The sequence below is a fragment of the Lepisma saccharinum genome, chromosome 11, assembly GCF_977018435.1.
Source record: "Lepisma saccharinum chromosome 11, izLepSacc3.1, whole genome shotgun sequence".
Taxonomy (NCBI): domain Eukaryota; kingdom Metazoa; phylum Arthropoda; class Insecta; order Zygentoma; family Lepismatidae; genus Lepisma; species Lepisma saccharinum.
The window spans coordinates 15454492-15472172 of NC_139239.1; the positions used below are offsets into that span (position 1 = coordinate 15454492).

The 17681-nt window shown below is 41.0% G+C and overlaps 1 protein-coding gene across 1 annotated transcript in view; it reads right to left on the reverse strand.

The window, feature by feature from the left end:
• LOC145995146 (lachesin-like) overlaps positions 1-17681 on the reverse strand; it is a 99498-nt gene that overhangs the window by 41856 nt on the left and 39961 nt on the right. The window contains exons 3-4 of the mRNA XM_083131692.1: positions 4973-5150; positions 450-586 (exon numbers count right to left, since the gene is read on the reverse strand). Coding sequence (XP_082987818.1) covers positions 450-586; positions 4973-5150 — 315 coding nt within the window. The remainder of the gene's footprint in view (positions 1-449; positions 587-4972; positions 5151-17681) is intronic.

Genomic DNA, 17681 nt, shown 5'->3' on the forward strand with positions numbered 1-17681 from the left:
CGCTGGCACATCCGCGTGGAAGAGAGGTGGGCACTAGCCCTCCTATTTGCTAATTTGAGTAATACTCAAATCGTGCAACTGTATTCCCCCCACCGATTTACTTTGGAGTTATTAGTAAAGACAAATTCTATAGAATTTCGCCAAGTTTCAATACCTATGGAAATAAACAATAATGGTAACAATAACAGTGTCGATTTGAATAAACAACAACTGAAACGATAAATTTGTCAACAATGGTGACAATGAAACTCAAGAATTTTATTCGAAAATGCTGTTTGTTGGTATTGTCATTGTTGTCGTTCTGTTATATTGTTTAGCCGTAAGCTAAGTCATTCCGTCATACTGTATCTCGTTGGGAAGCCTGTGAAATGTAATTAATTTCTACAATCAACATGCACATTTAAAAAAAGAAGTTCTAAATGCGATTGCAACTGCAAAAGTGCACTTACCATTGAGTATGTGGACCGCCACAGTCGCTGTTGCCAGGCTTCCTGCAGAACAGGTGTAATTGCCTGTATCTTTCTTGTTCGCATTCACCAGAGTGAGGGTCGTGATTACGGTAGCTGGACTCCCGGTCATGTTGACGCTGGAATGGAAACAGACGACTCGTGTGAGTGTGGAAATTTCCATGCATTACAATGCAGACTGTGCTCTAGCAAAAATATAATAAACACAACCACAGGGTTGACTGACAAGGGGATAACATTCCATCTAGTATGTCTGTTGGAGAAAACAAAAAAGTACCTGATACATAAACTCTACAACAATTATAGTGATAGCAGCAAATAGTAATTTCCTTTATTATTAAAATTAGTGGGTATGATTTGATTTATTTTACTTCGCTTTTCTGCCACTTTTGGCTAATTGCGAAGATGACGATGAGTGATGATATGATGAAGTTGATGAAGGGACAATCACAAATGACAGGGATTCGAACTCGGGACCCCTAGCATCGTAGCGCGTTGTGCTAACCACTCCGCCACGGAGGCCGACTATAATCAGTGGGGTGTGGAGGTAGGTGGCCTAAGTGGAAGGGATATAGGTAGGTCCTTACACAATCACAATCTGTGGTATTTGTGGAAGTGATGTGATCAACACCCCTCTCCAGCCGTCTTTACCCCCGTAGGGTTGTTCCCAGGCAACTATTTATGAGAGGCCTGGTGAACACCAGAGCCGCTTCATGCGGGGAGATTACTGGGGGGAAAATTACCACCTGAAAGTATCGAACCTGGGTCTCACTTATGGCAGTCAGACGCCTTACCGGCTGATGCTCTATATAAGGTCTGTATAAAAATTTTAAAATGATTCAGAACTCTTAAGAAGAACATGTTCTCCATATTTTCTAACTAGATGATTGCCCGGCGTTGCCCGGGTATTTATTTATCCCAAACTTCTATTAAGACAGGAATATAATGAATTCTAACTATAGTGTAAAATGAACTTGCATAGTGACACTCCCAATGCCGTTCAACTCCATCGCAGCGGCCCCGAAAACTATGGATTCCACAATAATATCGGTCGTTTTACATGTCACCCTCTAGGCGTGCCAGGGGTGTCTTGGAGTTGAACGGCATTGGGAGTGTCACTATTCATCTTAGCGACCCCGAAAACTATTTATTCCACAATAATATCTGTAGTTTTCGATTATTTTTACATGTCACCCCTCTACCCCCCCCCTAGGATTGCTAGAGGTGTCTTACCCCACAGTATTTCTTTCCAGATTATAAGTCATAAGTGTACCAAGTTTGGTTTAAATCGCACGAGGCGTTCGAGAGTTATGCTGGATCAAACAAACACACACATATACACACATACATACATTTTTATATATATAGAAGATAGAGAATCAAAGGAAATTTTTGAGGCTATTGATCTGCGACAAGAGCATTGTTAAAGTAACAATACACAACAGAGAAGAATATATCTTTCAAAAGTTTTCAAAAGAGCCCCGGATCTGTTATCAAAAGTTATTCCGTGAAGGGAATATTCAAAGTTGTTGCGAACACAATCATAAAAGTTGCCTGACAAACCAACTATATCGCGTCCCTAGATACGCTAGTAAACACACAGTAAATTTGCTGACAGTCAACACGAAATCCATCTTGCACTGTTCTATTACTCTTTATGTGAATCGCATAAGATAACGACCGTATCAGCGTCCGCATAGTACTTATCATGTATACGATATAAACTGAAAGCATGTGAAGTTAAACCACACCTTTATTGCCTGTATGGAGACAATGAGGCGTAAACTTCAGCAAGAGAGATGTCAGGTTCCTATCTTACTGCTCCTTCAAGTTACGATATGTTCTCTCAAATCAACCACATCTAGACACATCTCTGAAAGTTTGCAAAATATTCTTCTTCCTGGAAACTACGAAGATTTTACGATAGTCTGCATAAATCACTATAAACCTCTCGAGGGAAGCAGCGAGAGGAACCGCATAAGATGCCAGATATACTTGTGGGTATTAAAAAGAAAATAAACTCCTGATTATGTAAAGTGCTTATCAGTTTAACCACAACCAAAGTTTGTTTGATGTCAACTTTATCGTCAGATGGGTCAATCGGGACTGAATCTGCACTTTAAAGTAGGATTCTAATCACTGTGAAATGTGCCTCTACCCGAGACTTTAAAGTTCTTAAGCTGTAATGTCTCTACTTCGTGTCTGAAGGGTATCTTTCCCTTAATGTATCGTCGCTAACATGTATAGTGTAGAAGATACATATAAACTTGAAGAAGATCTAAATACATTATATGAATGTAGTTGTATAAATGATCTTAATTTTAATATAAATAAGTTTTGCTCTATGCAGTTAACAAATAAGAGAAATACTATTCATTATGCATAGGTACTCTGTAAATGATCAATTGCTACCTCAGGTATATATAGAAAAATACCTTTGTGTTTTTTTTTATCCTTCCTGGACGTTCAAACAGCATATTTCTCACACTGTTGATAACGCGTATAAATTACTCGGCTTTGTTATTAGAAATACTAAGAATTTCAGAAGTATAAACTGTATAATAACCATATACAACAGTATTGTAAGAAGTACACTTGAATATGCTTCTACTATATGGTCACCAATCCACAAATCGCATGAAAATACCGTGGAGAGAACACAGAAGAAATTTTTGAGGTATTTATGTTATATAAAATACAGAGCATTCCGTGACATTCGCTACGAGACTCGGCGGCAAGTGGCCCGGCGTCAGCGCTTGTATTTCCCGATGAACGGGGTCCGCGGCAGCCGGCTATTAAAATTACAGTTTTCATAATGTGTACTAACCTTGACTACAGAAGGTGTTGAAAATGATGTCCCTCTGCTGCAACACATTCCTGGCATCTCCGAAGGAAATTGGCACTTACACGTGTAAGTTTGTCTACTGTAATTCTCCCGATTTCTCGTACAATACTGTATTTTAACTCACGAATGGTGAGCGGATTGTCATTGTATACTTGGTTTTTCTTTCCACTTTTATTCAGAACTGACCCTGTTACTCTAAACTTTTTTGCGAGGTTTAATATAGTGGTCCTATGTGGAACTGGAACACCAGGAAATTTCGTTGCAGAACTTCGTCTCACTTCTTCACAATTCCTCTTTCAGAAGTAACACTCGACAACATAAATCCTTTGTTGTAATGTAAACTTTTGTGGTGGCATATTAAGCCACAATCTTCAACACACGGAAACGACACAACACAACACAACTTCCGAGGGAGGATTGTACTGGCGTCAGTCTGCAACGTCAACAGAAAGGAAAAGATAACGAAAAAACAGATTGTAGTGTGCGACTGTCGCAGACCCGTTCACCGGGAAAGACAACCACTGCCGCCGGGCCTCTTGCCGCCGATCTAGTAGCGAATGTCACGGAATGCTCTGTATAATAAGACATTACAACATAATGTGCCATATGAAAATTTTCTGCATGAATTTAATTTTAAGAGAATTTAATTTTAAGAGCCTTTGTAATAGGCGGAATATTCTGTATCACTTATACTTACATAAAACTGTAAATGGTAGATTAGACAATAGTGTTTCCTTAGTCAACTGCAATTCAATACGAGAAAAAACAATTTACGCGGGCAAAACTTACTGATTCTCAAAAAACCTAAAACTTAAAAATATAAAAAAACAGCCCACTAAGTACGCGTAGAATGTGTGATTTGTATAATACGCTGCAATTAATAACCAGGCCTTAGATTTATCATTGCCATTCAAACTATATAAAAATGATTGAATCAGAATTATGACAACAAATATATTGTAATCATTTCGTTATCACTATCTTTCCCCATTATTTTCCATTGTAGTATTTTACAATTATATATCTGTAGGTATTTAACATATGTAGCCTAATTATTGCACAAGTCTTTGTTCTTGTATGGTGAAAGACAAGTGAAAGATCTAGATTGTTTAATTTGATTATTTGTGGTCATGTAATTGATTACTTGTATTATTGGTAGATGTATGTTTGTATATTTGCTACTTGTATTGTTTTCTTTATGTTTTTTGTGGGTTTTTTTCCTGTATAAACAATATGCCGTCTGTAATTGGAGGTTTGCCTCTGTTGAGGGCAGTAAATAAATAAATAATAATTTTTATTCATGTTTAATTTTTTCAAGATGGAGCTTACTACTGCGCCTTAAACACTGGTACCAGAATGAAGAGGTTTCCAACTATAACCGTTTCTTACTTTTAAACAGACCACTTCGTTTTTCCTCGGAAAATTTCGCGCTTTGACTTTTCTCCAAACGGATAAGGTATTCCGTTCTTCAAGGCCAAGCGGTTCACTTCCAGCTTCACGATTAGTCTGCCACCCCAGTATACACGACGGAGAGCTATGAATGCAGCGTTTCAGAGCCGAAACATAGTTCCTCACGAAACGTACCGAAGAGGTCTGCTTAAAAACTTGTACAAAGTATAGACTAAAGGAAGTCGAACTTTTACCTAAGTTTTCTGCCTACCTGATTCCTCTCCGGCTGGTGTTGTAGCTGAGGGCAGCGTCTCCGTGGCGCCACATGACGTAATCGTTAGGGTCTTCTATCTGGCTTGCTATGCACGTCAGCTCTACGGCACTCCCAGCCATGTAGTAGCGGTCGGAAACTTCGTGGCGGTTTTCGTCCATAATCCGCACTTCAGGAGCTGAAAGAAAGGTTAACATTTTAATATGACGTGAGGTAAAGATCAGGGGGTCACAATAATAGATATTGGTTTCACTCTCACAACACCCTCATGCTATGCACTAAAAGTATTACCATACAGGGAGCGAATTCTGAGTTTACAGTACGAAAATATTAGTGCAGTTATTTAAAAACAATTATTTTTAGGTAATATAATAATTGGAAGAAAGAAAAACACATCTTATGCAATTTGTTCAGGAAAATATGACTGAATTTCCTTCAGTAAATACTGACGAATTAATTGACATATTGAAGAAGACATTTACTAAGAAAGGAGAAAGGAAATGGAGGATTACGAAACGAAGGTTGATATTTGGAAGAAGACACTGACTAAGGAAGAATGGAAGACAATGAAGAAGGAAGAAAGGAAGGCAGTGAAGGAGTAAGAAAGGGAAACTGGCAATTGGAAGAAGGCCTTGACTAGAGAAGAAAAGAGAATATGGAGTAAGAAAGAAAGACTGACATTTGGAAGAATGCACTAATTAAAGAAGATGAAAGAAACTGAAGGAGTAAGGAAGGAAGACTCAAATGTAGAATGAGACACTGAGTGAGGGAAAAGAAGACACTGAAGGAGTAAGAAATAAAGTCTGACATGTAAAAAGAACACACATAAAAAGGAAGAAGAGATACACTAAATAAAAAGAGAAGATATACGTTGCCCAACTACTGGAAGAAAGAACTTTAAATTGGGAACATAACTTCATCTTTACGCCACTTGTATATTCAATTTAAAACCGAAAATGTGAAAAATTCTTTCTTCAATCATAAAGGCACTAAGAAATAAAAACATATTTGGAAAGTAAGATATTTTTAATATACGTTGCAAACTATGTACACAAGTTTCTTCTTTGTAACTGATCATATTGTAGAAATGGTTGCGCTTTTAACCACTGTTTGGTCATGTGTGTGTGTGTGTGTGTGTGTGTGTGTGTGTGTGTGTGTATATATATATATATATCTTCTTTCTCTCTCTCTCTTTCCCTCTATATACAGGGTGGTGCAAAGTAGGTCCACAGTCTTTCTTATGTATTTTTTTTGCATTTTACTTTGAGTGGTAGCATTGAGTGACCCCAACGATCCCCAGATATTGCGCCCATGGATTTACATAATGTCACGGCTGTAATATATGGTAATGCTAAACAACCTACTTGGCACATGTCATCTGTGACCTGTCAACTTACTCTTGCACCACCCTGTGTGTGTGAGTAAAAGTAAAAAGTAAAGTGCTCCCCTGTGCATAGCACCACGCCATGAAGGCGTATAGGGGGTGTTGGGGTAACGCCCCACACTTTCTTGATCCGGTCGTGAGTGGCGGTGATGTGATCAGCATCACGCCCCTGACCGCCTTTACCCCCCAGGGTTTCCCCCAGGTACCCATGTTATTCGACGCTGGGTGGGCGCCGGGACCGCTTGCATCGTTAGAAAAGTTCCCGGATTTGAACCGGCCGGGGACCTTTAGCATGGTAGTCAGACGCGTTACCGACTGAGCCACCGCGGCCACTATTATATATATATATATATACACACATACATATATAGTACTTGATATTGATTGAGCGTCGCTTTTCTGACCTTTTTGGCGAATTGCGACGATGAGCATGAGTGAAGATTATGTGAAATTGATGAAGAGAGACTCACAAAGAACACATATACTCAGGCCGGGACTCGAACCCAGGTCATTTAGTGGAGTGAGTTGAAGTTGGGCACTTAACGCGCTCAACCACTGAGATGCAGAATTACATACACACATACACGAAAGTTTTATAGCCTCATTCAGTCACCGTCTTCAAGACAATGTGTTCTGTTATGTGGTAATATGTATTAGATGTTTGGAGAAAGGAGTCAGTATGTTTGTATATACGTATGCAAAGCAAGCAGTGGTTGAAAGTCCAACAGATAATCACATATACACTTTTATCTTGGAATAGATTAGAAATCACCAGCAATCAAACGACCAATCTTCATAGAACACAACCATAACAAATAACTATTAGCAACGAGAGATTGAGTGCTCTAGCTATTCTGTCGATTGAAGAACTTTCAATATCTTTGGATTTAAACAAGCTTGTAGCTGCTTATAAAAACATATGTATCTTATCGTAGTTTCTTTCTTTAGTATATTTTTTTTCATTTTAGCAAAAAAGTATTCGCACTCTTTTCATAGAAATAATGTTACCTGTAGTATTTGTTGGTATATACAGCGAGTTGATATGAGTGTAGCTTTTATTATGTATTTTGTTCTGTTCATATTAATAGTAAGTCTGTGATGATTTTTCACTCAATAATTGACTATGAAAAGAAAACAATATAATTATTGTATTTTATTTGACTTAAAAGATTCATGTCTAAAAGTACTTTCATATTTGATGGAACAAAATGCAACATCGAAATGATTTAAATATCTTTGCGTCTCACTGTAAAATACATAACTGGTAAAGTTATATCGTAGTTTACCTTTTACCTGGCATTGAGAATTTGACCCCAAAATCTGTAGCCCCCACATTTATTTCAGGCTGGCGCCATAACTGTTCCCTGTGGCATTCTCTGGCATTTCTCTCCAGAAAACGGCTATTTTGATACACAAACGCTTAACAATGAATTGCCACTGATCTATGCACGATAACAGTTTATCACACTGCCATCTAGTGACATGTTCACGTACTACAGATGCCACGTTCTCCGGGATAAACGATAATATTGTGGTACCATCGTTTAACTTTAAGAAAAATATAGTTGTCATGACTTATACCCCAGCCCTCGAATATACAATAAATAAGAATTGTTGCCGTATACCGGGCAAATTCTTAGAACATGCCACTTAACTGTTCTATCCTACTAACGATCATATTCGCAAGGAAATCTATGTTTTCCGTCTTGAAGTCATACTTTCTGTAAAAAAAATTAATGGACAACCCTCTCTCCTTTTTTACATGGCGACATGTGTGTTCCATCGTCAGAAGTCCGTAAACATAGTATTATCTTCTTCCTCTCGACTCTGCATCTTTTAAACATTTCCTTCCGCCACATCCTCCTCTCACCTTTGCAGGGGATGTCGAACCGAGGATTGCAACACGTGTCATCCCCCCTTAGGGGAACTCCCTCCAGGAACCATCCACTCCCGGGAGTCAGGTCCTCGGGGACGGAAGCTGAACACATTTGCATCCATTCGCCTAGAGGGGTGAAAAGAGGTCCTCCCCCACACGCAACCCAAAACCGCTACGGGGTGTGCAGGGGAGGAAGGGGGGGCTATAAATTTGATTTCAATTCCGAACCCCACCCCTTTTCTCCCTCTCGGAAGACTTCTTTCTTGATGTCCTCTCCTCTCGCCGCTTAACCTGATACGGAATCCTCGGAGTGGATTTACCGCCAACTCTCTCTCTCTCTCTCTCTCTCTCTCTCTCTGTCTCTCTCTCTCTCTCCATTTCCAGCTTTCTTCTCTCGTTCTTCGTCCCTCACTTCCAGTACGCAATATTTGGCCACAGTCGCTCTCCAGCGAAGACATTGTCGTTTGGGGTTACTGAACCCTAAACTCCCCCGCCCCCTCTTATCGTGTATCAAAGAAGACGGAAATTGCCTCCATAGTCTATTGACTTCTCCGGAATATCACTGAAAAAGATCTGCAAAGGACAGCAAATCGTGGGACGATATTTGTAACCCAGTACAAGGATATTGGAAGAGCAACTCACCCTTCCTGACAAAACTTCATGTTCTAATTATGTCTTGTTTCTGTACGGAAGCTGGTCGGGACATCTTCTCTACGACTTAGAGGATGAATGGTTAAAAGCATCTTGTAAAGCATTCACTATACAATATTTCACACATTGGTAACATCGATATTGTACAGTCACGGACACTGCCGGCTTGTAACGATTCCATTAAAAATCAATGTATTCATTACAAGCCGGCAGTGTCCGTGACTGTACATTTTATAGTACACTTTCTGATTGCCCGGCGTTGCCCGGGTATCCCAATCTTCTATTAGACAGGAAATAATGAATGGTAACTATAGTGTAAAATGAACTTGGAGTTGAACGGCATTGGGAGTGTCACTATTTATCTTAGCGACCACAAAAACAATGGATTCCAATCGGTCGTTTTCGATTATTTTTACATGCCACCCCCTCCCCACCACTATCCCCATGGGTGCCAGAGGTGTCTTACCCCCACAGTATTTCTTTCCAGATTGTAAGTGATAGTGCACGAAGTTTGGTTGAAATTGCTCCAGGCATTCGAGAGTTATGCCGGAACAAATTTATATATATACCGCGTGAGGCACCTAAAAGTACCACCTGAAATAGCGAAGAAACCAGAAACAGTAGCGATGTGAGGTTTGCGGGAAACTATAATATCAAATGGGGCTCGTAAATCGGAGGTATGGGGTGGGTCGAAAAATATCGACAAATGGGGCATCTGGAGCAAAGTCATATTTTTTTAAATGGAACGATATACAATAACATGCATAATATAAAAGAGCACACGCAGAGAAACACAACGCCGTTGGTCTCATGCATCTACTGCACATAGGAACGAAGATATGGCCATGTGAAAATATGTAAACAAACTAACAAGTGGCCCACTTGACCGTCAGTACCACGGCACGTAAGACTTCTCAGGTGCCTGACAGAACTGCCTTTACGCAGAGCAAGTTTCGATAGCAGGTCCACGAGATCGTGTATGTTCATAGCAAGCAGCCGTAGTGGTAAGAGCGAAGATTATGGTGTTCACAAACATAGAAAAAGCGGACTTGATCCTTATTTATGGGGAATGCCGAAAGAATGCCTCAGAAGCCTACCGTGTGTACGCAGAGAGATATCCGGACAGACGACAGCCATCTCGACGTCTGTTTGGTAAGTTATTTATTAAATTAAGAGACACCGGAAGTGTAACACCACGAGCACGTGTGCGGAACAAGCCAACTACAGGTGAGGCAGTTGCAACAAATGTTCTCGTCGCTGTTGCTGTGAATCCGCACGTTAGCTCCCGTGAAATTGCCAGGGATGCTGGGATGAGTCAGCGAAGTGTATTGCGCATTCTGCACACACACAAGTTTCACCCATATCATATCTCCCTCCATCAGGAACTTCACGGGAATGATTTTGTGGACCGTGTTCGGTTTTGCACATGGTTGTTACGACACGACACACCCGATTTGTCACGTATCCTCTTCACTGACGAGGCAACTTTTACCAATCATGGAATTGTCAACCTAAGGAACATGCACTATTGGTCTGTGACAAATCCACATTGGCTTCGCCAAGTGGAACGCCAGCGCCCATGGAGTGTGAACGTGTGGTGTGGTATAGTGGGTGAACATCTCATTGGCCCTTTTTTATACAAGGGACACTGAATGCTGACCTCTGCTGCAACATGAACTGCCTGTACTATTGGAGGACATACCACTTCAGACAAGGAGGGACATGTGGTACCAACATGACGGGTGCCCAGCTCACAGTGCAAGACGCGCTACAGCATGTGTGGAAAATACATTTCCAAATCGGATTGGACGTGGAGGGCCTGTCAAATGGCCGGCTCGTTCCCCAGATTTGCCACCGTTAGACTTTTTCCTGTGGAGAAAGCTGAAGGACATTGTCTACCGGGATGTGCCAACAACTCTAGAGGATATGCAACACCGCATTACTGCGGCCTGTAGGGACATTCCCTACGAGATGCTACATTCTGTGCAACGATCTTTGCGTGGGCGCCTCGTTGCCTGTATCGCAGCTGACGGCCACCACTTTGAACACACATTTTGACAGATTTTCGCTTCTTACGCAGTGGTTCTTCGACATACTGTCATGGTCATTTTCATTATGCTGTAACACTGTCAAATGCATAGTGCTGACGATGTCTACTGTATTTTTCTTCCTTTAACACGTTCTGTCTTCATCTTGTCCAATGGCTTCCGACATCTCATACTTGTACATGCCGTGGTACTGACGGTCAAGTGGGCCACTTGTTAGTTTGTTTACATATTTTCACATGGCCATATCTTCGTTCCTATGTGCAGTAGATGCATGAGACCAACGGCGTTGTGTTTCTCTGCGTGTGCTCTTTTATATTATGCATGTTATTATATATCGTTCCATTTAAAAATAATATGACTTTGCTCTAGATGCCCCATTTGTCGATATTTTTCGACCCACCCCATACCTCCGATTTACGAGCCCCATTTGATATTATTGTTTCCCGCAAACCTCACATCGCTACTGTTTCTGGTTTCTTCGCTATTTCAGGTGGTACTTTTAGGTGCCTCACGCGGTATATATATATAAAAAAAAAGTAAAAACAAGGAAAAAATGCCATGTGAAAAAATGTCGGAATCGGTACCGTTTTCGAGTGACAGGCGTGCGAAAATCGCCTCACACCATGTGTAAAGTACAATAACTCAAGAAGGAAGAAAGATATCAATGTCGGAATAAAATAATACAAACAAAATCGTACCTGGCGAATACAATGGTGCATCAATTGAGACCCAGTGTAAATTGCGCAAGGGGACTCTCAAAGAAAATGGGGAATACCCTGATGGAAAATACAAGAAATTTACTACTATCTTCTACATAATGTTGAGATCCGAATGTAGCCATTAAAAAATGGCGACGTATGTCCACATGTCCCACTACTGCTGGGACACCGTCCCACACCCGGGAAATAGGAAAATAACTGCAAATCTCCTGTTGTACACGGTTCACATTGCGGTACGAAGAAGAAAAGAAACCAATTTGTGGCACGTCTCACTACTGCTGGGACACCATCCCAAATGGAAAAAAATACGGGAAAATCATAAAAAAAAAAACGTTTTCAATCCCTTAATGTTGACACACTACTTTGCAGTACGAAAAACAAAAGTTAAACAATGGCCACATGTCGTCAGGCTGCACATATACTACAAGAAAGCTCCCCAAAGAATGTGGGTAATCCTCGAAGGAATGAAGACGGAGAATGGCGAGAAAACGCACACAATGGCATGTAACATTTCCAGGCACAGCACATCTGGAAGGGATTCCACTGAGAAGCGCACAACCTCCGTACATGCAGATCGACGGTATGAAGTACAGCGATATCCAGCATCTTCACTTCCACCTTTCACTAAAGGACACTATGCGGTGCTAATAGGGGCTCACAAACACCGGTATACTCAGAGACGTTGTTGAAAATGTCCGCCATTGACTTCAAGACAAAGATGGCATCGGCGAAGCACTGATTGTCTGGTACGCGCAAATGCCTCTGGCATGTCACCATATGTCCCAGCAGCGGCACTAACACGAGCAACGAGATCCTCAGCACTTTCCACAGAGGTTTCATACACAACCCTTGTCATTTCTCCCCACACAAAGAAATCCAGTGGTGTGAGGTCGGGGGAACGAGGTGGCCACGGTAAAGGTCCACCCTTGCCAATCCAACGATCGCCGAAAATATCGTTGAGTAAGGCCCTGGCTCAACGGTCGAAACGTGCGGGTGCGCCGTCGTGTTGAAACCAGATACGTTGTCTACTTGCCAGTGGCACGTTTTCCAAAAGTTCGGGTAATACGTCATGTAGAAACACCCGATAATTCCCACCACACAAAGTAGAGGGCAAAATGTACGGGCCTATCAAGTGGTCACCTACTACGCCACACCACACATTCACTGCGAACCTATGTTGATGATGGCGCACAATGATTGCATGCGGATTGTCCATATCCCAGACGTGGCTGTTGTGGCTATTGAACATGCCGTCCCTGGTGAATATTGCCTCACCGGTCCACAAAACTCTTGTTGGGAAATCTGGAATGGCAAGAGTTAGTTGCACGTACCATTGGCAGAAATCCATGCGTCGGCGAAAGTCCGTGGGCAGTATGTGCTGCACGTTATGCAATTTGTATGGGTTCAATCCCTCCTCCGGGAGTTGGAGGGAAAACACAAATCTTGCTGATACAGAGTTCGACGTCTTCAATCTTCTAATCCTCCTGTCGTTGGTTTATAGTAAACATGTAGCCTCTCTTCTTTGGTAACCTTTTCTCAGGTTCTGGTAGAGATACTGCACAGGCCGATAGTTCACTTACAGTTCGTTCTTTAGACACTATCTCTCTTTCCGGCTGAGATTATGGCCGATAGTTCACTTACAGTTTTTCACAGCCCGCGAAACCAATAACCAACGTAACACGGATCCTAACCGTATCAATGCTTGACTCGCACTGTCTTCTCTGCCACGCACATCAACCGTTCGCTAGAAAAGACGTTAACTTCTCTTGCCGCCCTTTTTCCCCCAGCGAGGGCGGGTCAACTTTTATAAGGGGTGCGTCAAGATCGGTTACACAATTAGTCTATGTGTGCGTAAAGTGGACTTAAAAACTAAACAGGTTGGAAATATCTGTCATATAGATACATTTTCTAGCACTAATTCTTAAGATTGTAAGCATCATTCTGAAAGTTTTCAAATTTCTGTACTCTATCGTTGTACTTTCATTTAAGAAATGAAACAAATGTGTTTACAACGCAATGTTACTCAATATTTAAATCACTAATTTAAATCCAAAAATAGACAGATGGCGAAGGTTTTTATAAACAAATCAGAAGATAGTAAAAAGATTCGTATCTTAGGCTGGATTTTTTTCCATGTTTACCTAGCGTGATAGCACATATGTATTATATGCAGTTTGCCATGCGTTTCTGGAACTAAACTACCACGTCAAACCGGATTTTTTAAAAATGACAGCTCATTGCAAAGGTGCTGGCCTCTGTTGTGCAAAATTAGAATAAAGGGTTACGAAACCAGAGGTTCTAGATTATAATTCTGTATGGTAGAGAGTTAGAAAAGCAACGTAAAATATAAGTACACTGTAAAAGTATTTTAAGTTCACCATCCATATCGCCTCTGCCTGAACTTATATCCTTAGAAGGTATGCAGCCCGAATACCAAGAATATAAATTTGGGTTACCAATTTGCAAGGATATTGATCGAAAATGCCCTATTATCATTTTACTCCAAATACAACCCACTTATGGTCCTTACTGTACACTGTGTTTCCCTGTATATACACCCTCCATTTTCTCCCACGCAATTCCCGCGGTTCGTGACGACTGTTTCCCCGATGCTTCGGTAGATGGCGCCCTCTGTGAAACCACAGATGATGCATTCTCGCGGTAACCCCTCCCTCTGTATGGTGCTACAAGCGAGAATTAGGAGACCAGTTTGTGGTTCCCACCAGATACATGTTAAGTGCCGCTTTTATAGGTGCATTTGCAATTGAAATTTTTCACAACCGAAAAAAAGATAAGGTTCAAAAATAAAGGGAATGTTCTAATAGTATCAGTACTTTAACTACTAGTCTATTTGTAAGCTATGGGGTATTTTAAAAATCGGTGGTTAAATTCAAGTGTGTTTGTCAACATTACAAGTTTCATACGAGGGATGGATGAACAGGTATGCCCTCGAGTTTATTGCAAGAGTAACAAGTATTTTATTGTGTAGAACGTACAAACACAGCTTGACTTAATTGATTGGTTTGGTTTATTTTACTTCGCTTTTTTGTCACTTTTCGCTAATCGCGAAGATGAGAATGAGTGATGATATGATGAAATTGATGACACAAATAACACCGATACCGGGATTTGAACCCGTGACCTCTGGCGTCGTAGCGCGCTGTACTAACAACTCTGCCGGTCGGCTGAACACACATTGCTTTAAATCTTTCACATAGTCTCGTTTCGTCATACATTTCTTCCAACAATGTCACGAAATAACTTGCCATCTTCCGATTTGAGGAACTTTGTCTTCTTTGGTTTCAACCGGTGATACCAAAGATGTAGTTTCAATTTTAGGAGCAGGCGTAAAACGCATGGAACCAAGTCTGGGTTATATGTGGGGTTACATATAAATACCCAGCTTCTCAATTTCTACCGTCATGTGCGTGTTATTATGGTGCAACAAAATTTGGTTCTTTTGCTTTCTAACGTTTCGTAATCGTTGATGCAAGATGTTGATGGTTTTGGAGTAACATTCTGCTCAGTGACTCTACCATGCTCAAACACATCAATATGAATAAGACACTCCAATATAAAAAAAAATACAGGGATCATGATTTTCCCTGCAGAATGTTGTGCATAGAATTTCCTTTTCAATTTCGCTTATCCAGCTTCACGCTCATTGAAATGCCTTGCACATGGAGTTACAATACCTACGATACAGTTTACTTGAAGTTGAAGTTGAAGTTGAATTTTCTTGAAGTTTTTTTGTAGAAGTACCGTTTCCTTGACTCCCATCTGTTTTAAAGTTGTGGTAATGACGTAGTGCGATGAATTGGCTTCTGTTACCTCTGCAACTCTCGCTCGAGGTTCGGTCTGTGATGGCAGTTCAATTACGAACTGAGTTTTGTGGTCCTTACAAGGGCCGACAGAATTTTGGTCCTAAGAAGGGCCGAACTAAATTTTTGGTCCTAAAAGGGCCGTTTTGCTATGACATTTCATGTTATATCTGAGATGTTGTTGGTTGTCTGTTTAGAACATTTCTGTGACGAACTCGACGAGTGCCTGTAGGACTGCAACGGTTCTATCTGATTCATTCGTTGTCTTTTCGATCTTGTCTTTCGCCGTTTCGATGAGCGTTCTTATTTTCTTGTCTTGCAGTTTTACCAGTAACCATTTGATGATTTCATTTGTCTCTTCTTGTTCTTCAGTTGGAGTCTGAAGTGTCTGGCTATAATTCATAGTAGTCGGTGGTGTGGTCTTCGCAGGTGGCTTCTCTTGTGGTAAGCTGAATGGTAGTTGTTTCTGTTGTTCCTTCCCATCATCTGACTTTGATTTTGGTTTCGTCTGATTGTAACTCCGACGTCTACTTATTTAACGTGCCTGACGTCATTCTGGTTCTACATTACAATGGTAATGTCAAACCCACAAAAACAATTAAACAAATAAACAAAAGGCAATCATTAATAACCTATTTACCTTTTGTCCCAGGGTAAGTGCCATCAGTCGGAGCCCAAGAGATTACATAGGGTAGAACAAATCACACCACAGGGTTAGTTCTATATATACTGTAATTTCTATAAAAGAGCACATGCATAAACATTACATCATTGCCCCTTTCATTCATACATTCACTCACGCATTCATATCGCGGCAATCCAAAAGACATGAGTAATTAGTACAATAATAGTTCGGCGGCATGTTTAAAGTTAGCTACATTGATTTAAACTGTTCTTAATTTGACATTTACTTTTGCTTTTCCGGGAAAAACCATGTTCCGGTAGGAGCTTAACCTGTACGACAAAACACTACTCCTTTTATGTTGTTGTAATTGAATGTTAATATTTATATTGTTACTTTTGCGGTGAACTTGGATCACTGTTATCTAATTATATAGACATTTATAGCGTCGTACAATTTCAATGTTAAATACTTTGGATAAATGAATAATTGAAGCTGTACTACGGTTTTACAATTTAAAAATATAGTGGATGCAATTTAATCGCCGTAATAAGCAATGTCTCTTCGAGATTTTTTATATAATTAAGCGAGTTCCTTGGATGTCACGACGGGACGAACGAAGCTTATCCATTTTCACGTCCATTCCGGCTTACCTTTGTCGGCTCTGACTGAAGTCCTCGTGGTGGAGAAGTGGATGCTTGGCGGCTTGGTCAATAGCTGGCTTCCGGGCGATAAGATTGGATTTCCGCATCTTCAAGGTTGGCAACTAGGTCAGACGCCCCCCCCCCCCCAGCGGGGCCTTTCGCTGTCTCTACTCCATCTTGATAGTAAACAGCCACGTGCGAAATAAACACAACACGGAACGGTGCGACACACAAAGCGGATACTTTAAGCGGGTGGTTCGCGAGAGATTGTGCACGATAACACGTCGAAGAAAATCTGAGTAAAACTGTGTCTTCTGCTTTTCTGCGCGTCTATTTATTTGCTATTCAAAAGGTTCGTTACGGTACCCTCTCTTGCCAAGCGTTGGTAAATCGTCCTCAAGTCGTAGCCTCTTGTCCTGCTATCTTCGCCTGTGTATTTGGAGTTCTTTGACCCTTCTCCAAAAGCACCTCGAAGAGAGGTTACCCAAAGACCGGGCCCCATTGTAACCTGCACGTTCGTTCCGAAGAGAGTGCCAGGGAGTCTGTAGTTCTTGTTGTCCAGTCTCGTTGTTTAATCTTTAATATCTGGCTTAATTCATCTCCTATCAAATTCTGCTTTTGGGATTTTGTCGATTATAATCTGCTGCTGCGCCGTCTTAAATTTCAGGTGAATCTGATCATTGGTACTAAAGTCGTATTTTATGTTTTTTTAGCCCGAGGATCGGCCTCTTCTCTCGGGAAACAGGCTAGTCCTCCGCGCTCCGCCGTCCAACTCTCGGTGTACAGCCACCATCCAATACATGTTATTTCTTATTACGGCGACTAATTGATTTACCTGATAATTAGCAAGATTTTATCGTTATATGATGTACTGATTGGAACATTTTACAGCCCTTGTAGTTGGCCGGATGGTTTCCTCCACAATTGCAGCATTTTGCAGGGAG